The following is a 21,998-nucleotide window of genomic DNA, read 5'->3' as shown; positions in this document are numbered from 1 at the left end:
TGGGTGTGCATTTGGGAACCTGTGAGCTTGGTTTAGGTCAGGAGGGATTGGTGTTACCTTCTTATAAGATTGGTCTGCTTCAGCCAGCAGTCTCAATGAATCTTAATTTCATCGACAGCTCTCTTAGTGACTTCGGAAGGACAGCGTTTTGATGTGCTGGATGTTAAAATTGTGCCTTCACTCACTCGACATGCCTCTGTCAGTCTTCCCTGCTTTGAGAAATACTATAAAAAGGTTGTTTTGGAGACTCACTACAAAACAAACTGTTAGCTCCTCATTTATACAGGGACTTCCTCTATGCAGTTCTATTTTAATTTTAAGAGTGAGACCTCTTACCACAGAGTCTATGGACTCACATTATCTTTGTTACAACCTGGAGCACATTGGGGTGAAAATTTCCAGGCTGGCTGAAATAGGAGCAGAAGAAATGCTATTGGATTTTTTTTTAAGAAGGCTCTCTGAATGAGAAAAGCAGTCATTAGTTTTCTGGGCAGGAATATTTAGATGTTGCAAACTGGCCATGGTACAAATCTAACTCATGCTAGAGCTCAGTCTGTGGATGCAGCCAGGTCATGCTGGAGCAGATTTCAGTGCATTATTGGCTCATGCTGAAGTCACCTGGAAGTGTTGAGGTCTGCCTCAAGTAAAGGGGAGTCCTGTTTGCCAGAAAATAAGAACTCATACATGCTTGAAAATTTTGGCTTTTTTGTTTTAATTTCTTTCTGTTTTCATTCGCCTTAGCATGACAAAGAACTGTTTGGGGAAATGAGTAGTAAAGGTATCAGAGGGTTAAACAGATATTGGTATTCTCCAAATTAGCCTCTAAACTTCTGGGGGTATTGTGCAAGTTACATAGTAAAATACGGATCCAGGCAGTGCACAGATACCTATTTAAGGTATTTCTTCAATAAATTAACTAAGTAAGTTTGATACTGTTATGTTTTAATGGTTTAAGGTTCTTTAAGGCATACTGTAACACTTCCTGATATTTGAGATTGACAGGTTTTAAAACATTCACTTGTTAAACTGGGTATTATGGGTTTGTACTGTGGTTTTTCATGAATATTTCTCCCAAAGCCTGTGCCTGATACAGTAAACAGGCACAGTCCTCAAACAAAGGAACTTAAAGTGACTTCTGACATCCATCAGTTTTCAGCACAACTGCAACATGTTAAGAGGGGAGGGGAAGGCAAGGAGGAAACAAAAACAGAAGTGAAGAAAAAACAGAAGCTAAAGAGATGTGCTTTAAGTATGTGTTTGCTCTTTGTTTCTTATTTCTTTTCCTGCCACACCCTGAGCAAAGCCACCACTGTATTTGGTGCTGAATCAGATAGTGAAGTGCCTATCTGAACCAGATACCAAAGCTCCTCCTAGGCAAGGCACAGTGCTTAGCACCTGTACTTGTTTGCTGCTCAGGATGTTACTAAACTCTCTTCCTTTGTGGGTGAGGAGGGAAATGACACAGTTATTTTCGGAAGACGAAGCTCTGGAGTTCTGTCTCCAAGAGAACCACCTCTGTGGCTGGTGGGTCTGTCACCAGCCTGCTGGGTGTCAGGATTCTCCTCTTGGCATTTTTGATATCTGCAGCTATGGCTCAGGAGGTAGCTGCTGCTGGGCTGGCCAGACATCTGCTTGAGACAGTGGGGTTGGAGAACTGAGCAGTCCATGGTGGGGGAATGGACCCAACAGCAGCAGCATGTCCCGCTGGCTGGGGGATCCCCCAGCCCACATGGTGATGCTGGCCAGAGCCAAACCCCCGTATACTTTTCAGGAGGTCCTGATGGTAACACCATGGACATCCACAGCAAACAGCAACAGAAGCCTCCCTGAGCACTCTCAAACAAAATGCATTTCTAGCAAGTAGCTTTGCTACAAATGAATCAATGTTTTCCACTAGGAAGGTGTTACATCAGACTTTCCAACTGCCAAACCTGCTCTGACACATGCTGCCTTTTGTGCTTTGGGCTGAGTAGTGTTGAGGCTTGATCTAGAAAGATTAATGTTTCTGTTATCAGCAGTACATTGCACGCTTGATTACTATATCAGCAAAAAAACCCCAAAGCATACTAACAATTATTAATAATTAAATTCTTGTGGTGATTTTTGGACTAGGGAATGGCATTAATCCATCCATTCTTCTTGGAGTGGCAAAGGAAGTGGAAACAGCCCAAGTAAAATCATGTCAATTCCTCCTTATTCAATAATCCTAGGCCTTGGCAAAGCCAAATAGTGTCCCCAGTCTTAGCACAGGCTTAGAGAAACTGGTCTCTTCAACCCATTCCTGAATTTCCTCTGAACAGTCTAGCACTGGCTCTGGATTGGGTAGTATACAGTCATACAGACCTGTGACACTCAGAATTGCTATACAGAGATTTTTAATTAGAAAAATTATTTTCTAGTTTTAATTTTCATCTAAAGTTTGGGTCTTTTAGAAAATATTTCCTAGAGTGAGTGCAAGTGAAGAGAGGGAGTCTATTAAGATTAATAAAAGAATTCAAAAACTTAAATGTAAAGACTTCTTACTGAACTTGTATCATCCACCAAGATACAAATGTTTAAGGAATACTGTTGATGCACTGTAAGGACATTTTAACTCAGGTATGTAAGACTGCAAAGGGTCACTTGAGTTGAGTCCAGTAATTTCAGGCAACAAGGAATATGAGCTCCGTATGTTGCCATGCGACCTAATAAACCCACAGCCAACAGAAAATGTAGTTAAGTATTTTTGCTCTTAATAATGTTGGGGGCAGGTGAACGGGTGCCATTCTTCTCACGATGGCTGTTGGTGTTCACACGTGGCTCTGGCACTGCCGCACTCCTGCTGCCGTCGCTGACTGTAACTGCTCCTACCAAGTGCAGGAGGTCTGTGGTGGGACTGGTGGTACAGGTGGGCTCTGGTCTCCTGGCCCACAGAAAGCATGCATACAAGGATTCTGGAGTCATCCTGAACCACCTTAGTGGAACAAAATTTTAATTGATCCCTCAGAAAACAGTGTACATTTGCAGTAAAAATTTTAGATATAATTAACAGAGCCTATCCTCACACTTCTTGCATAATGAAAGAAATTGTATTTTTGACACTGCAATACCCTTAGTATTTCCCCTTTGCTGAAAGCAGACATCCTAGCAACACAATGTTATAGCAGATACTATCACACAGAACAAGTGCCTTTGTCTTCTCCTCACTTTGCCACATGGTGCTGATGAGCAGTGTGATGGGACAGGAATTCCTGCCACCTTCTGCTCTGCTCTGAGCCACAACATAGGTGGCCGGTTAAGAAAGCAAACCGGGGGCCCCACGAAATGCAGAAGAGGGGCTTGCTCACTGCAAGCCACAAAGAATTTCCCTTCCTAGTTCCTGCTGTAGCTTAAAAGTTTTCTCCTAAAACTGTAGGTGCCGATTCTACTGCATTTCACAGCAGCGTCTCTTACAAGAGCAGCACCAGGAGCTCTGCAAAGGAAAGTGGAGATGGAGTGTGGGAACAGATTAAAAGTGTCTGGATTTTTTTTTCCCCCCTCAGATGGGAAGTGGGAGCAGTGAGAAGAAGTAAGGGAGCAGCTGCAGGATCACAGCCCAAAAACTGCTGCAGATATGTATGGAAGAAGATTGAGAGAGGGTAGGAGGGAATGTTTCATGTGCACAGCATGGGGAATCAAACATTATCCTGAGGAGTGGGCAGGAGTGGGTCTTGCTATCTGAAAAAGAGGCAAACCTTTTGTTATAGACACTATTGAGACAGGTAGTGCCAGAAATATTTTTATTGTAAGTTTCAAATAAAAAAAAATAAAGAAATAGTTTTATTATAAGTTTATTTTTAAATTTGTTTTTAAAATCTGAGAAGCTTTAAAGCCTTTCCTATTCAATAATCTCAGTATCTCAGTTTGACAGACATGTCTTCTCTAGGATGATGGATATATGGAACTGCAAAATGGATCAAGACATGACAAATGTGCATTTAAACTTCTAAATTGAGGAACTCTGAGATACTCTAAGAGGTTAAAACAGCTGCCACTGCTTCCTCAAAGACTTAACAGAGCTCAAGGAAGATTATTTCCTAGTGAGGAGGATGCTGCTGCTGCAGGAACTAAGGATCAGGAGGCAATCTGAGGCATGACTTACAACTGCTCCAGGTGTTTGGTAGTGAATAACTGATTTAGAGGTAGAGTGGGATAAAACTTCTGTATAGTCTTACTCAGTGAGGAACTTGAGGTGCCTCCTCCAGCGAGGATCAACCAGTGGAGCACACGCCTTTATATGAATGCAATGCAGGTCACAAATGTGCTGTAATATCCCAGCCAAGCTGGTCTTGGGGTAGCTTGTTTATATAGCTGCTGTCACATTGAAACCAAAATTTCTGTTGGCAATGCTCTGAAAAGTAGAACTTATAGGAAGTTTGTTTCTTTGGCTATTTGCAGCAAGCTTTCAGGCATTTAAAAAATATTTTTCTAATACATTGGTTTGTCTTGTGGTGCTAACTCTTCTACTTCTCCAGAGAGTTTGGGCTGTTCCAAAATTACCATCACCACATGTCTAGTTCAGGTAAGCATGGAAAGTTTGGATGAATATCCAAATCTCTGTGAGGAGAAGTTCTGCAAAATTGAGCTGGAAGTATTTCAAGCAGTCTTACTTTGAAATTTCTGTCACTTCTGCTTCTGCTTGTATCTGTAAATACTGCAAGAATAACCTTTCCCATAGTATCTCATCACTTCAGATCTGGCAACATTAAAAGTAACAACACTTTTCTGAACATTTAGGCTATAGGAACAGATTTCTTTCAAGCACCGGAGAAAATTTGTGATTCTTATGTGATCTTCCTAGAGAAAACATTGCATTTTTTTTTATTATTCAGAATTAGACAGCTTTAAACTAAAAAGTTACCATGCAACAAGCATCATATGCAGGTGTAAAATGAGTTCAGAGTTGGTCAGTCTTACTCATGGTGGTTGGAAAGCCATGACTCTATTCTGTACTTACCTTTAGTATATAAATGTATAGCAGAAAGGAAGGAGGAAGAAGGAAATTATCTTTTCTTCATATATTAGATGAGTCAGGAGTAACCAAACATTCCCCTCTAGCATTTCTCAGGTCTTATTTGGTGTGAAATCAACTGAATTGGTATGAATTTTTATGATTCTGTAAACTACTTGTTGCCATTGATCTAATGTCTAAACCATACTCGTTCTCCTATTGAATTTTGTAGGATGCACTAGAAGTGTTACATATAGGATGATATTCACAGTTTGTTTTTTTAATACTCTCTATATATGACCAATATTCATCATTTGAAGGATTGTAGTCTAGCTTGCACAGCATGGAAAATGGAGGCAGGTGTCGCAGATCAGATGCACTCCAGAAAGAAATGAAATGCACTGCCAGCAGGAAGACCTAGAAGTAGCAATTTTTCCCAGGCATGTTCTTTTACATATTCAACTGAATTTCTACTATGGACGACTGTTCCCAGAACATATGCAGGCCAAACTGTACACAAAGGATACTTTTAGCTTCAAGTTCCATTTGAAACTGAGATATTAAATTGACATAGAAGTGGTGAAAATAGACTCCATTATGCTAGCCCATATGATATTCTGGGACAGCCGAACTTTTGAAACAACTGTTACCTTTCCTGAGACCTTCACATGTAATATAATTAAGAAACTAAGTGATGCAAGAAGAGATATGATCATATGCAGTCACCTGCTGACTTGAAGAAGCTCTTTTACCCTATTGCATGTGTTTTTGTTGTTTCCAATAATATCCTAGTGATATTTCCCAGCAAGATTTTATTTGTGTGGGGAAGTCCTGTAGCTAGCAGGTCATGGAGGATTACAGGATTAGATTATAGTTGGACCTGTAGAGTTGAATCTATAGTCATTAAATACGGATGTGAAGAGTTTGTCATATCTGCACAACTTTGGAATAGCAACTGTCTCCCTTTCTCTTCTCTTTTTAATTCTCAGGCCATTTCTATTCAGATAGGAAAGATAGCACATCTCTGCCCTCTAAGATACAAGTATCTTTTCCAGATCCCTGTTTTTCTTTGTCATCTAATCCTGCTATTTTTAAAGGTCTACATATAGCAGGGAACAGACCCTGGGGCTTTCAGCTATCATCTTGTACACAATTTCAGAATGACACACAGGAGGACCTTAGCTCCCTGCTTAAATTCTCAATGATAGCCATTCAACAGCTATTCACATTTTTGTCTTCATGTCTGTCCTCATTCAACCCTTGAGAAAAATCAAGCAACAGTTTGTAAAGATTAATAATTTTTCCACTGAAACTGTATATTTTTGCTTCCATCTACTAGAAAGAAGGACTTGACATCAGCCTTCTATTATTTTATTTCATCCTTTTAATTTTTTATTGTGTAAAGTGCTATTACTAGTTGAAAAAATAGAAAAAGAATCTACAGTTAATCTTCATAGCAGAAAGGCACTTATATTTTTAGAGCTGCGGTCAAAGGGCAGGAAATCACTAAAGAATCAAACTGTAACAGTCTGTAAGTTATTGTACAACGTAGACTCCACATCCCTGCGGGTCTGTGAGGTACTGTAAGTAGACAATCACCTGTTCCTAATATGTGTGGTAACTATCAGGAATGAGAAGTAAAGTACTACATTTCAACACTTTAATTCCTAGGAACTCAGATATTAAAACAACCTTAGAGGTTGCTTTTAGATCCAAAATTAAAAAATGTAGTTAGTGCTGTACAATGGTGCAATTCTGTGTCTCTCCCTCCTGTGGCTTGTTGTAAGTTGTATTTCCATAACTGGCTCCATAATGCAATAAATGCTTTGGCTTTCCTCTTCGGGTGTGCTTGATGTTACTTTTGCTTGGCTGTAATTCCATTAAATTCAGGGGGTTCACAGTGAACCTGAGATCAGGATCAGGCCTTTAAGACCTGTCTGGAACCACGTGTCCTGTATTGCACAAAGTAGGAAGAAATTATTTTAAATGATAACACGCTTTGCTCCTACTGGATATTACACTAGTACCCTATATTTCAATCATGAGAAGTATGTAGTTATTAACCAAGTGTTATTGTAAAATATAACCCTCTCTTCATATAAGAGAATAAACCAAAAATGTTGAAATGGTTATTGTATCAAGGATCAGGTTAAAATCTGAAGGATAAAAGATTCTTTAGCCCAAGAGTTGTTTAACAAAGATGCTTGAAAATACTCTAGTTCTTGTATTGGGCTACTATCTAGGAAGTCTGCTATTGATTTGGGCCAAGCTATGTCAAGAAATTTGCCTTTAGTTTCACCCTTCATAGAGACTGGATTATATACTTCAGACCATAAATAAAATTGTGAATAATGGGCTGAACATATGTAACAGAGTAATGCTGGGAAGTGAGCTATTGCTACAAACAAAACAGAAAATATGTTTTACTCTTCTCTTTGACCACAGGAGAGGCATGGATAACTCTACATGTAATTTAGAGTTGCCTGAAGAACTCTGTGGGTCATTTCTGCTTTTATTTGCAGAAAGTCCTCAAATACTGGACTAGAAATGAATGGCTACAAAGCCAGATTTGAGACACTTGAGGTAAGATGACCCCCATGATCCTTGCTCGGTGTGTTGTCTGTTCTGAGAGACACCACTGAAAGACTGGTATGGCCTCAAGAAGTAAAAAAAAAATTAAAAGGGGATGTGATAATTAACGCTGATGAGCATGGCATTTGTAGGATTTAGGACGTATAAACTAACTCACTGATGTTTGCTGATGAGATTGCAGTTTTGTTTGATAAGACAAACTGTGCTGTTGAGTTTAGGAAATTTAACATTTTACAGCAGACTGAACTCAGCACAAAATTGTTTTATTGTCTATCATCCGATATAAAAGGATAAAACTGGAGTAAATACTCAGACAATGGTGATATAGTGTTGTTCCTGATCTCTTACTTTGACTAGAGATTTGACTGATGGTTGAAATTAATGCTGCTTCCTAAGTACAAATTATTCCAGGCTGGATGACATCTTTCTGCAAACAAAAAGACATAGGAATGTTACATCTGCTCTGTATTTTCATTACAATGGATTTTTCTGTTTTTCTAGTACTCAGATAAACTGGCTTCAAGACACTTCTGGGCATTAACCCAGCACACCGCATCCCTCAGCAGCCTTTGCTGTCTGTGTCCGTGCCCTGGGCACAGATGTGTGACGTGTTAGCTGTGAGAGCAGCGTGGTGGGGTTGGTTGAAAAAAAATAAAGACACAGCAGAGTGCAGATAAGAATAATTGAAAAAAGCTCTGTGGCAGTTTAGTTGTTATCCCCTCTCTTTACCTATAGTTTTTTCATCTGTCCCTCTTTATTTCTATCAGCTGTGTGTTTAAGCACTTACTGCCCCTGAGCTGTACTTCAGCAGAGATAAAAAACAGTGTAGCAAAGGCTAAGAGCAAAACCCAACAGCAGGAATATTTACATAGGTGTGTTGATTTAAAACACTTCTTTCACAGACACAACAACTTGTTTTCTCCTTTACAAGAATGCTCTGACTCACCACATGTGTGGCATTAGCTTGTTTTTTCATTTGTTAACTCTTGCTTCCTCTTCCATTTTCGTGGTTTTTCAGGCTCACAGGTCTAGTGTAATGGTGAACCTCGTGCTGCTTTTTATTCTGTAGTATTGTTAAATTAGGTTTCAACGGATGCTCTTCATGTACAGTATGCTCTTCAGTAAAAGTATTAAGTTAGTGAATGTAAGAAGATGTACTTTAATTCTGCAGTGTTTTCACATTACTATATTGAACACTTTCATGTTCATTATGCTTCTGACTTGATAGTGGTGCATATGTCATAAGGAGCAAAGTTGGAAGAAATGAAAAGCTTATTCTGAGAAATACTGAAAAATATATACAATGTTTTAAATCTCATAATCCTGAATAACAAGTGCAACAACTTATATTAATCAGGGATAGATTTTTTTTCCTTTCTGGGATAAAAGTTCTTGTTACAACTACTTGGCACAAGTTGCTAATGAATGAACGTTTGGATTCTGTCTTCCACTGTACATAGCTGTAGGAAACATAGGCATAACTCAAGCCAAAATTTAGAAATACTGCTATCCTCTTGTTTCTTGGATAACTAACATTTTGCTTTGCTTTGTGGAAAACCTATATACTAACTTTACTGATACTGTACCAAAACTCATGAAATGCAGTTCTTGGGTAATACTGGTCCATCCGCTCATTATATGATCAATTTCTAGACAAAACAACATGTTAAAATGGATTAAAAACCTGATAAATGCAATATGAAAGTTCCTCTAGTTCCATGATCTGCTGTAGGAGGGCAATACTTACTGACTGCCATTGTAAGACAGAAACCAGAATTAAGCTACCAAAGACATACAAATGTCAGTGAGATGAACAATTCACTTTCTTAATTTTTTTCAAAAAGCTGAAAAGTATATTTTTTCCTTTTTCGTGGAAATTATAGATAACAAAAGGAATGGGTTATTTTGTTTTGTTTTTCTTTGGGAAGTTAACAATGTTACTTTGTATTCTTTATAATTTCCTTTCTATTTTTAAAGAGAAAAGGCAGAAAAGAGTTTTTTCCCGTTAAAGGAAAATAAGAAATAAATGAAATATTTTTGCTGTTACCAAGCATCAAGATTTTGTGAAAGCACTGCTTTTAAAAGAAATGCTGCAGAAAATGTTCTTGAAAAATTGTTTTGCCAAGAGCCAGCACTTTGTGAGGAAGACTGAGATCTGATCTCCACAATTTGCTGTGTTACTCTTTTAATCTGGGCATGTTTCTCAGAAACAGGACGGTTTTACTGTGTGTATGGATTTGCATCTGCAATAACCTTTCTGTTTTTCATCTCTATGATACTCATTACTTCCACACCATGTGTTTGAAAGTCAACTATACGTTTTTAAATCAGAGGTTGAGGATCTTAACCATTGATCTGCCAGATATGTCAAATGTCACTTGACTATTTAGCAGCCAGTTCACACCTGTAGCTGGTGCCTGAGCTCTGGCTTCAACTCATCCTGATTCACTATGGGGATGTTGTGCTACTTGCCAGAGCAGGCTTCTCTCCTCTCTGAGCATCCCAAAGACATGGACCAATTTGTGGTGAAAATGACAGCAATTGTAGACCCACTGAGGCTGCACATTTCATTTAAAGTCTGAACCGCTTCTTCCTTCAGTGAGGGCTTTTGAACTCCTGAGGTTATCTTCAAAAGTGTCTGTCTGTGTCAAACTGAATTGGTTTTGCTGTCCCAGCCAGATAGATAATTCTGTCCCTTCAGCTCAGTGGTGTTTCTTGCCATAAGCAATCTGATCTACCCACTCTCCAGAAATGAAAGTTCTCCTTTCTCATAGCCAATGTAACTTTTTTTCCCCACTCTATGAATCAGTTTTCCCTTCCTGTATCATCTGTTCAACCCCATGCCAGGGATTTTTCTTGTACGTGTACTGTCCCCCCAACTTTCCCCCACCCTTATCCAACTGGCCGCTCCTGTTTCACAGTGCCCCAGAACAGGTACTTGCAAGAAGATTTTTCAGGGTGTTCCCCTGTCCACCTTCTCTTACGTGAATGCTTTAAAGTTATGTTGCCCCTTTGGTCCAGGAACCCTACAAATAACAGGGAGGGGGGGTGGGGAAAGTCTGTCTTGGTTTAATGCCTTTCTCCAACAAATCAACCATAGGAGGTTCCAAAACTAAAATTTATATCCAGATGCTAACTATTTGCCAAAAGTCAAATTAGCTAATTATATAATGAACATGGAGTGCCTCACAAGCAGTTGCACAGGGCTTGGCAGCTCTGTCTTCCAAAGTACGTGAAACGAATTCCCTGCAAAACCATCCCAAACTTGGCCCTGGTGCTGCTAATAACACTTTGGAAGCACCAAATCATAAAAGCATCATATAAGAACCTTTTTCTATTTTCTGCTAATATTCTATCTGTTTCCGGACTGTCTTTCCTTCTGTTATTTTTTAAAAGTTATAAATAAAATTTAAAAAATAGGGCAGAGTGTAAGTAGTACCAAATTCTTCTTGCAAATGTGAATACAACGCTGTTGCGTTTGTGGAGCTCATATTCAGGGTGCCATCTACTGGCATGCAGGGCCGATAACTCTGTCAGGAGTCAATGGAGTTTGGACAGCAAGGGATTTCTACCTGGAAATCCTGAGAGAGCAACTTTTGTAACTTGTACCTTTCCTTCATATTCTGCAAGATCTCTGCATGTTCTACACTAAGACAAATAAAATCTGATGATGGAAATGTTGAGGTTTGAGTTTTTTTCTGTTATGGTGGTTACTGTAATTTTGTTGCCCCAGAAAGTCTCCTTGTAATAATCTGATGTGTGTGAATTAGTTCCACTTTTGGGGAAAATTAACTAAGGTTCAATGAGATTAGAATAAAAATTTTCAGCAGTCTTTGCAGACTTGTCATTTACTCACTGTGTTCCTATTTGAGATCCAGGGCATGACTTTGCCACACTATTAAACTTTTTTATAGCACATCATGTACTGACAACACCAGACAGAGACTACCTAGTTAAAACTCATAATGCTCCCAAGAAGAGATATGTCAGAGCTTTATAGGTGGGAGATTTCAGAAGAAAATCTGAGAGATGTGCTCCAGCCAAACATTGGATCGGTGACAGAGCCAGTGTTGCTCTCGTCTCTCGAGTCTGATCAGCTCTCCAGCCTGGAGCCTACTGAAAATCTGTTGAGAAGTAATTTTGATTCGATACCAACATGAAATACAAAATGGTTTGACTCTCCAAGTTTAGGAGGAAGAAATCATTCCTACTTAGAGCTTACTGCCAAAATGGCAAAGTGTCATGCGACATGGGCTTGAGCAGTGACTGCTCTGAAGGGTGGTGAGAAGTGTCTCGGGGTGGGGGGAGAACACACAGTGCCGTCTACCAAAGGTCCATGTAAAGCCTTTTCCTCAGTGTCATATACCAGCTTTTCAGCAGAAATAGGCATACATACTCCTGAGTAGCAGGAAAGAACTTTAGCCAAATTTTTCTCCTCTCTTTCTGTGGTTCAAGTTCTGTAGGGATCCTTGAGTGACTAATTCGATGAGCCAATTCAATGAGTGACTAAAGCCAATGAGCATAAGCTTTACTGTTGTTTTTATTAAAGTTAGTGTTTCTATCATGGCACATACTGTTAAGTGAGTAGTCACTAATATTGAAGCACTTCTCATTTCTCTCTTTAAGAGTGCTGTGTTTCCTCGTGTTTCCATATCTCTGGCCATATGAGTTTAAATCTCCCTGAAGGTATTCAGAAGTCTTCTGGACATGGTCCTGGGCAACCACATCTGGGTGGTCTTGCTTGAGCAGGGGCACTGGACCAGATGACCTCCAGAAGTCTCTTCCAACCTCAGCCATTCTGTGACTGCGTGACCTCTCATTATCATCCTCTATATCTAAGGCAGTTTCCTGTAAGGAACTGATTTATCAGGGCCAGGAGAGGGTGAAGCTATGAGAGCTGTGTCCTTCCACCAGCACAATGGCTGTGGTCCTGCCCACTGACATCCAGTAGTGCTCCTCATCTCCCCCTCCCACCTTCACACCGGTACCGTATCTTCTACTCTGATGCCTTCGTAGAAATGGACTTTCTTGAAATCAGGGAATTTAATCTTTTTGTGTCTTCAGAAATTGGGGAGATGTTGTTAGAAAAACTTGTGCTTTTCAAACCCATTCGGAAAATGCTGATTTTCAACAGTTTATGTTATAGCTGCACTTAAATGGATTTCCATTTCCCTGGCTCCGTAGTTGGGAAACCAGTAATTCCAGCTTATATAGTATCTCTTCCTTACACATTTTCTCATATGGTTACATAGCAATATAAATAGCAAGTTTTCTTCTGACTCTTACCATATTACTTCACCCATGATTTACATATAGTAGTGCCAGGGTGAACTAGCGGGGAAGAAAGTAGAGCAAGTGTTGTACATCACTGTCCCAGTGTTTCCTACAGGAAATATAAAGCAGCTCTTGCTGATTAAAAACATTTTTTTTGGAATTTGAATAGCTAGAACAGAGTTTGTTGAGTTACACTAATGCCAAGACAGGAGATTGAATAGCAGCGTTGCTAGAGAAGGTGATCATTCTGTACAAGTTCCCCCCGGTCCCGCCAAGGTCTTGAGGGCATGTGCTCACCCATTTCTACATTTACAAATTTTAAAAATGAACAGAGAAACAAAAATCCCATCTGTGCTGTTGTTATTGTTGTAAAAATTAAGGGAAATTTTATTAGATCTGGGTTTGAATCTAGGACACTAGTAGGGTTGCAGCATGATCCTGTAATGCACTCGTAACATGCATGTATCGAACTGTGGAGGTAAGATATGTTAATTGGCTTCACAGCATGTCGTTTTCCTTTGCAAGATTTAAAATGTGGAGTGTGAGCAGGGCCAAAGACGAAGTGTAGTGGCTGCCAGCTGGACGTGACAGAGGCTTGCAGGGAGATTACACCATAGAGGAGAATGGCTTTTGAGATAAGGATAATCTTTTACATAAACTAACTCTTCCAAGGCAGATTGGATGGGTGAGTGATAAGGACAATAATAAAACTACAGTCTGACACAGCTGATAGTTATCCTGGTGTTCAAAGATGATCAAGATCTTGCCAGCAAGGTAACTCAGTTTCTTCTCCTGACTACAGTGACATATAACTAGCATTGATACCTTTTTGTATGAAGGGTCCCTAGATTAATGCTGTTATTTTATGTTCTTCAGGTCAACCCAGTAACCATGGAAAGGTCTACAACTTCTGACATGGCCTCTGAAAAACCTAATCCTTCCCACCACAGTACAGGGGCTGTTCAAATGAGGATCAAAAGTGCCAACAGTCACCACGATAGGCTGAGCCAAAGCAAATCTATGATTCTGTCTGAGAATGTGAAAGTCGCTGAGCCTGTAAGTAAAATATTCCTAATATTTTCTGAGTCTTCCAATTTTTTAAAAACTACAGAATTATTTTAAGTGTAGTTAAGATACTGGTTTCATGATCGTCCCTTGCAATGAGGGATTTAATGACACTAATACATTTTTAGGAGCACGGGTAGGTGTTGGAGTAACAATTTTCCCTCAGTGAAAGACAGAATTTGGTTTTGGTGGCCATGGTCATAACATCTACTCAGCATTTCAACTCTCAAGTGTTACAGTACTTAGGCACGACTGTGGTAGAGAATAATACTTACAGTATCAGATATATGTCATGATTTGTCAGAAGGCAAACTTTAAAAGCAGACAAAAGAAATGGAAATTACAACTCTGTAAACAAAGGACAACTTTGTCCGTAACAAAAGTAATCTTGCTGTAAGAATGAATTAATTGTAAAAAATCAGACACTGAAGTTATCTTATTATTTTAATAGTTGACAGAGTTGAAAGAGTTGAATGATTTTTTTATCCATTACCATTTTTTTTTTTAAATTAAATAGTTAGTGATGAACTCTATTGCCAGTTGCGTCCCTGCCCCTGTACTCCTTCTGAGCTACTAAACGAACTGATTGGTATGAGTCTCCCCTGGTTAATTTTCTTCTATAATGGTGGCAACTTGCAGCTGAGGCCATACGATGTTACAAAATTATTTATGCAATGTTAGCCACTTTTTGGACTCCAGATCCATTTTGTTCTCAGAGAATGCAAATGAGGGAGAAAACTCTGTTAGCTGGGGACAGAGTCCCAGGTCTCTATCACTTCTCACAGCCATGCCAACCATTGATTTTTTGTTTTGTTGAGGTAATGGATTCCTATGAAATATTCAGCTTTCTAACAAAGTTATTAAAAGGAGGAAGCCTACAGTAACAGCTGTATTTTCTTCCCTTTTTACTCACAGTTTAAACTTAAAATTCAGACTTATTTAGAAATGTGTTATTTTAATCATTAATTTCTCTGGTATAGCTTAACTCATTTCATCTTATATTTCTGGAGAGAAAAATCTGTTTAGATCTTAGCAGCTGATAAGATACTCATTTACCTTCCATTTAAACGATATTGTTTGCCTCAGACACACTGTACATGTTTCTTCCTTTTTATCTGACGTGAAATGTTCCTCCATTACAAACCTGAAACGATGCTTATAGTAATTTACTGGGAACACTATAATATATTATCAGGAAGAATTGTACCTTTGAAAAAGTTTAAAAGTTAAGTATATTTAATGATGCCTAACATATTTTATTGGCTGTGTTTAACAAAAGGCACTAGGCTGCAGTTGTTTTTGACAAGCATGAAAACATCACAGCATGAGACTGCAAAAGGAATTATGTAGAGAAATTACAAGTGATCCATCTCTCAATGAATTATCCACCTCAATAGCCTGCAGAACTCAGCTACCAATTAACACCTACTTTATTACATGTTGGGATGTACTTAATAACTTTCATGTGTTTATGCACTATTACCTTGACTGATGCCTCTTGTACAATTAGGCATAATTGGCATATCAATATGCAAAAGTTAAAAGGATTAACCCTCTTAAAACTAATGAGCATTTCTGTATCCAGCTGCTAAATGAGACAAAATTAGCATTTTTCACTTTTGGGCAGGATTTTATCATGCAGTTTCTCATTGTTGATATTACCTTGTTACATAACTTTAGTTTTGGGGATAGTATGCTGGACTGTTACAGAGCAAGGGCTCTAAAAAGTTAAATTAGACATAAATATTCGCTGCTGCATTCCAATAACCATAGCAGGTACAATATATGTTCATTGGCTGAGAGCTGAAAAGTTGCTTTGTGTTACATTTGTTTAGTAGCTAATTATATAAAAGTGGAATTTTACTGAGTATATGTCATTTTACCAAGCAAACTTGGCTCCGACATAATAGATTGAAAGCTTGCCATGCTACTAATTTCCTTTCTATTTCAATTCTTTTCATCACTTTTTGCCATGCAGAATTTTCTGACTAGATACCGACAGACTGAAAACATTTTGCTGTATTTACTTAAATAAGCCTCTTAAAGTTGTTTCCTAATGCCCAAACTAAACTCAAAATTCCCAAGGATCCAAACATTTTCAATTATGTACTTTAAATGCAGTGAGATACAAGTTAAAAGAGCAGTGAAATATCAATTGTGTGCATCAGTTGCATGGTGATATATCTGAATCTGTGCATGTGACTTGTGAAGGATTTTGAGGAAGGTAATGGAGGACAGTAGTCTCTGTCCAAGTGTCTTGAAAAAGCATCATCCAACTGATACACACACAAGTGTACGTGTGTGTGTGTGTGTGTGTGTGTGTATATACATATACACACACAATTAGTAATCTTGTTTTAAAATTTGTGTTGCTCTTTTCCAGTGCACTTAAATATACAGTCTTCACTTTTGCATTTAAAGGCACACAGATTCCTGCTAAAAGATATATGTTGCCAGTATGTTAAGCAAAGCTAATTATTTTGTGCTGGAAGATAAAAAGAGTTTATCCTGATTTTTCTATTTGGAAATTTCCTTTTTTCAACAGACTGCATCTGTTTAGATGATGGATATAATCTATAAGGTATCCACTGATTATGCTTGCTTTCTGTTTTACATTGACTGAATATTTTTGTTGTATCATCAGAGATATTTTTTCTTTTTAAAAGCTAGAAATAGCTGAATAAGTGACTCCATATTACTCTTTTGCCACTCATATTCGGCATCTGCACTATACTCTATGTTCTATTAATAAATGGGTCAAATCCTTTTTACTCAACTAATGCAAAACCTACTGACTTCAGAGGATCAAGGCAATCAGTATTTGGCACATTTTAAACAATCAATAGAAATATATATTTCTAAAACATATTTGGAAAAAAGCCTGAACACTCTGGGCAATAAAGGGCAAAAACCAGGCACCAAACTAGAAAGATGACTAGTGATTTATAGAGAAGAAAACACATAATTTTCTCTAAGGGATTTGTTGTATTCTCAAGCATTTTCTGTGATGCTTGTAAGCACACCTGGGGCTATACTTTTGAAGGTGGACAGATTATTTTCTATAGTGTGACAAAGAAGGATATGCATCATACATCAGCAGGGCCATATGCACTTGTGCATTTTATAGTAGTGAAGATGCAAATGTGTAATGCATAATCTAACTGATGCAAAATCTAGATTCTTGGGGGGTTACGTTATTTATTTCAATGGAAATGCTTGAGCTTTGTGCAAAGGTTGAAATTGATACTAATGTAGATTTTAAAGAGCACAAATCACGAAGCTGGACACAGACTGTGGTAAGCAAGGGCTCTTTCTGTGCTTAATGTTAGTATCTGAACTAGCAGTGTAAATGAATATTTGCTATTTTCATCTGTTAAACCCCAGGGAAGTGCATTTTGCTTCATTCAGAACAACTTCAAACAATGAAATGTCTTTTTTTATTGGTGTCTATATTAAGAATTAGAGCCTATTTAGACATTCCAAAATGTTAATGTATTAGAGCTTTTTCTGATTAGGTTAAACAAACTGGTAGGTTTATTTATCTCTCTAATACATTATCAGGGAAACGGGAAGCAATCTTCTTTTGTTTCTTACTCCTGTGATCATAGAACACTTGCCAAAGTTATGGCTAGCCAAAAAAACAGAAATAAAATTGCTAAAAATATAAGCCTTCTGTTTAGCAGAGTTTTTGAGCCATATTTTGAAATTGCAGGGCTTGTACATGTTTACTTCAAATCAAGCTTATAGTCAAGTTTGAGGCTTTGTTTGTATAGATTGTCCTGAAGTAGATCCTGATATTTAATTAAAATGACACTAAATCACATTGAATTGATAAGACTTGGCATCTCAAACAAAGGTAATTGCCCGTATTGGTTTTGTACAAAAATAGAGCTGCTTGGAAAATGTGCAGCCAACACAGACTGTCAACTCCATTTATAGATCAATATGTGAAAACCATTGATCAGGCAGGCATGTGTAACAGTAACACTTTGCATTTATTTGTTGTTTTTATACCATGTTAAGGCTTACAGGATTATCAGCTTCCAAAATATTTTGACTTCCTCGTAAATATGTTATCTGTTTAATGTTAATTACAAGACAGTCTCCAGCCCTCTTTTTGAGTATTTTCAGTTTCATTGCTATGGGTAGTTTCAGCTAAAAATGGATTATTTCAATCTCTGAGAGATCATCATAGCTTCTTTTATAGTGTAGTTTATTTAGGGAAAGTTTTTGAGGTTTCCTTTTTTTTCCCCCCAGTTTAGTTTTTTTCTGGGAGGAAAAAACAAATCTCGACAAAATTTTTCTAAAAGCAGAAATTTTTCTTCTATCATAGCTGTGCACATTTGAGGTAGAAGGGGAAAAATATTTTCTTTATTGTAGTCTAATAGTGGCTGCCCATGCTTTACTCACTGAAAATTTTGTCGTTGTACACTAGTCCGTTATAGATACACCTACTTTTATCAGTGTAAGGAAATAGTTGTGTTCCCATCAAGGTACTACACACATCATAAAATAGCAGTGGGAGAGATGTGGAAAAATATATGAGCTTACCATGACAATTGTGGTAATTGTTAATAAATGCAAGCTTACACCTTTTTCGCTCTAAATATATCAGGGTAGGTAGGAAAGCAGTGACTCCATAAACACAGTCCAGTTTTACTTCATGTACATGAATATTTTCCAAAAATAATAAAAAAAAAATCTGTTGAGTAGCATTAGTCATTCTCCTTTCTAGTGCAGGAAAATGAGAAATGAAGGGTGTGATATGTCCCCTTACTGTATTCAAACTGGTTTTGTGCTTTCAAAACACAGATCTGCTCTCCAGTGTGTGTCGTGCTTGCAGACTGACTCGTTTGGCCCTTGACTCCAGTTTTTCAGCCATTTCCTACGTGTGTCCCTTGCTCCCCACCTGCGGAGCTGCTCCTGCTCCAGGGCAGGGACCCTCAGCCTGCGCTGGGCACCGCTCCCAGGGGTGCCCCTACACGCTCACGTATGTCCTGCGTACCAGAAACTCCTTTGACTTAGAGGCTGGAAGTAGAATACTAACCCATTAGAATAATTTAAGGTTCAGTTTACCTTCAATAAGCAATTTTTCTCAATGGAAAAATGCAAGTTGCCTCCCATCTCTTTTTCAGGATCAATATTTAGTATGCAGGTATTTTTTCAGGCTCAGAATGAGGCTTTGGTTTTCTGAATTATTTTTTTTTCCTTTTTTTTCTTATAAATGCCCCATCAGAATGTATTTATTATATATTTGTATTATAGTACTTTGACTAAAATAATCTTGACTAAAAAGGAAGAAGTTAATTTTATTGTTAAACTTCCCATTTATTTCTCCTCCAAACATTTCCTCTATACCATTTCAGCTGTGTGGCTTGATAGGCAGCATCATAATGAGATCACAGAAAAAAGAAATAACCAGCACCTATTTCTTCTTAAAAGCAAGGATAAATTCATTTCATCTCGATTAGGGGAGTGGTGAATGTAACTGGTTTGGCCTCCTTGTTAAACCACACTGAAGTTCAGACGAGATATATGAGTCAGAATTGCTGATTTTGACTTTTACTCAGTGTGACAGAAGGGTAGAAAAAAGGTTCAAAAACCTCTAGGTTTTTTTTTTTTTTTTTCAATCTTACATTATCTCATGCTGTGAAAATCTTTACTCTATTTACCAAGCACAAATTAGTCTTGCCAAAGGTTCTGAAAGTTTGCTACTTCATCTTAGATCCTAAAACTTCAAAGAGAGATACAACTCTACAAATTAGTGTATGTGCTCTGCCATGGCTATTTTAACTGGAACTTAACTAAATTCGTTTATAATTTAGTACTGATTGAATGTTGCCATAAATGTACACGGGATACATTTTTTAAAGTTAGTCCTCTGATTACTAATTTGAATAAAAAACTCTAACCTTGTTAGCATCTGGACTTATTTTCATAATAACAACCCCTTCAGAACCTACAAAGTAATGAATAATTGACAACAAATGAAATGTTTTGATAGTTGTCGGCACAAAGCATGTTTAATGTTTTGTGTTGCTTCCTAGCTAATTATGTAGATGACACATTTGTCAGACCTTGACTGCCATTAGAAACGTGTTTCCAGAGGGGAGAAAAACAGGCTATTCATAGAGTAATTAACTAGAATGCTCAATGACCTGTGAGAGATTCAAATGGCTGCCAGTTCAGACATTGTTTTGTTACAGAAGCAGAGGGGTAATTAAAATTCCAAATTACAGTGCTATGATGAAGCATTTGTTTGTTGACAGTATACTCTTACTCTAGTTTGTTAATTCTTTTTTAAATTGCTTCTAATCCATTTTATAGCTTTAGGAGTTCCGTCTTTGAATTTACTGACAACTAATATTATGGTAAATTGTTCTTCGGCGGAGTACTGCAGGCTTGGCAGTTTCATGGGAGCACAAGGTGGGTGGGATAAAATCGCTGCTCTTTCCCTAAACTGACATACCATGTGCTGTCATCGAGACGCGGCTAACACGGCACATCTTGTGAAATGATATGTTCGTAATTCTGCGTCAGGGAAGATGTCTAGTTAGGGGAGGAAATGGTTCAGATAAAGTAATAATAATCAAACAAATTGAGGAAGGTGTCCTAAAACATTAGAGAAAAAGCCCTGATATGGTTGGGGTGAGGATGACTGTGGGTTAGGTAAGGACTTTGGCAAGTCGAGGTCTGCTCAATAGCAGAGAATTGGAGGACAATTGTCTGCATGAAGAAATCAGGCACAGAATATGAGGAATGGGGTATTTCATAAGACACGACTGTATTTTTGCCAACGCCCTTTGCAGGCAGTAACGGACATGACAGGATAAGACATCCTTTCTTCTATAAATGGGGACTCTTTGCAAGTCCAAAGTGTTAAAGTTCCCTACACAATGAATTAAAAGCGAGCCTGAGTGAAATATTTATTTACTTTGCCAAAAGTGAGAATAGGGTTTTGTTAAAGAGATCTGACAGAAGTAACATGGTGTTTGATGCAGGAGAGCTGACAGCGGCATGGAGTGAGCGCTGATTATCCTGAAGACACTGTCAGCTAGGATTGATTTCCACTTTCTCCGTTTATGTAACGGTTCTTGTAATACAGCTGACCCCAAATCACGTTACCTTGTCATTTCTCTGCATGGATCAAGAGGAGATGAGCTGAAAATAGCTAGGCACTGACCTTGAACTTGACAGAAAAGTGAGAAGTGACAGTGGGGGCTTTGCGGCGGGCGGTCCCCGCACAAAGGCGCGGGCGGGCGGCTGCTCTGCGGTCGCAGTAGCACAAGGGGGCAGAGCAGCATTAGAGATTACAGGTGAAGCAGCTGATGCTACAGAAGCACCAGTCCATGCCAAATGGCTTGCTTTTTTTTTTTTTTTTTTTTTTTTTTTTTTTTTTTTTCCTCCCCCCCCCCTTTAAAAACTGGGGAGATGCTCACTAGAGGAGCTGCTGACTCCAAAACGCTGGTGTTCCAGTCATCCATCGCTTGAAAATGCAATCATTTGAAGCAATGCTTAATATTGAAATGCCTTCCTAACTGAATGCATTGCTAGGAAGTTTTGCATCCTGTCTATGAATGTCTCCCAGTTGTTTTCCTAGCTTCTAATGAAAGAACGAAACATTTGTGTTATCCTTGAGTTGTCTACAATTTGGGTGGTAGATCAGTGCATGTAGATCTTTTGGGGACAAGATCAATGCATTCATCAAAGCCTGCAAAATCCCTTTAAGTTTCATAGAAAGCATAGTGTAAAAATTTAAAAAAACATTTCTAAGCTGTTTCCCTGGTGTCAGATTGGACATTGGTCTGACGAGATTTTTAGGTCTTCCTTCTGTTTTTCTACCCGTAAAATGGGATTGAAGGTGTCGCATATCTCCTTTGCACACATTACAGAGTCTGCCTCAGAGCTGGGTTGACTGTTATGTTTCAATCATGCTCATTATATAGACAATTCTATTCTCATCATATTAACTCTATTAATTGAAATGGAATTATTCCACAATTATGCTAGTATAACTGAGAGGGGAACTTGGCCCCAGGTCCTGTACATTTTCCTTATCTATATTCTCTGTGCTTAGCTGTTTCACTATTTTTCATCA

At 38.3% G+C, this 21,998-nt stretch overlaps 1 protein-coding gene across 6 annotated transcripts in view; it reads left to right on the top strand.

Moving 5' to 3' along the window:
• Positions 1–21,998, top strand: part of ARHGAP15 (Rho GTPase activating protein 15) — a 332,260-nt gene that overhangs the window by 8,124 nt on the left and 302,138 nt on the right. For all 6 annotated transcript variants that reach the window (XM_032997444.2, XM_032997445.2, XM_032997440.2 and 3 more), the window contains one exon: positions 13,712–13,891. In XM_032997444.2, coding sequence (XP_032853335.2) covers positions 13,727–13,891 — 165 coding nt within the window. In that variant the 5' untranslated portion in view covers positions 13,712–13,726. The remainder of the gene's footprint in view (positions 1–13,711; positions 13,892–21,998) is intronic.

This window comes from Tyto alba, unplaced genomic scaffold (assembly GCF_018691265.1).
Source record: "Tyto alba isolate M040663 unplaced genomic scaffold, T.alba_DEE_v4.0 Super-Scaffold_7, whole genome shotgun sequence".
Taxonomy (NCBI): Eukaryota; Metazoa; Chordata; class Aves; order Strigiformes; family Tytonidae; genus Tyto; species Tyto alba.
This window is presented reverse-complemented; position numbering and strand designations above follow the sequence as displayed.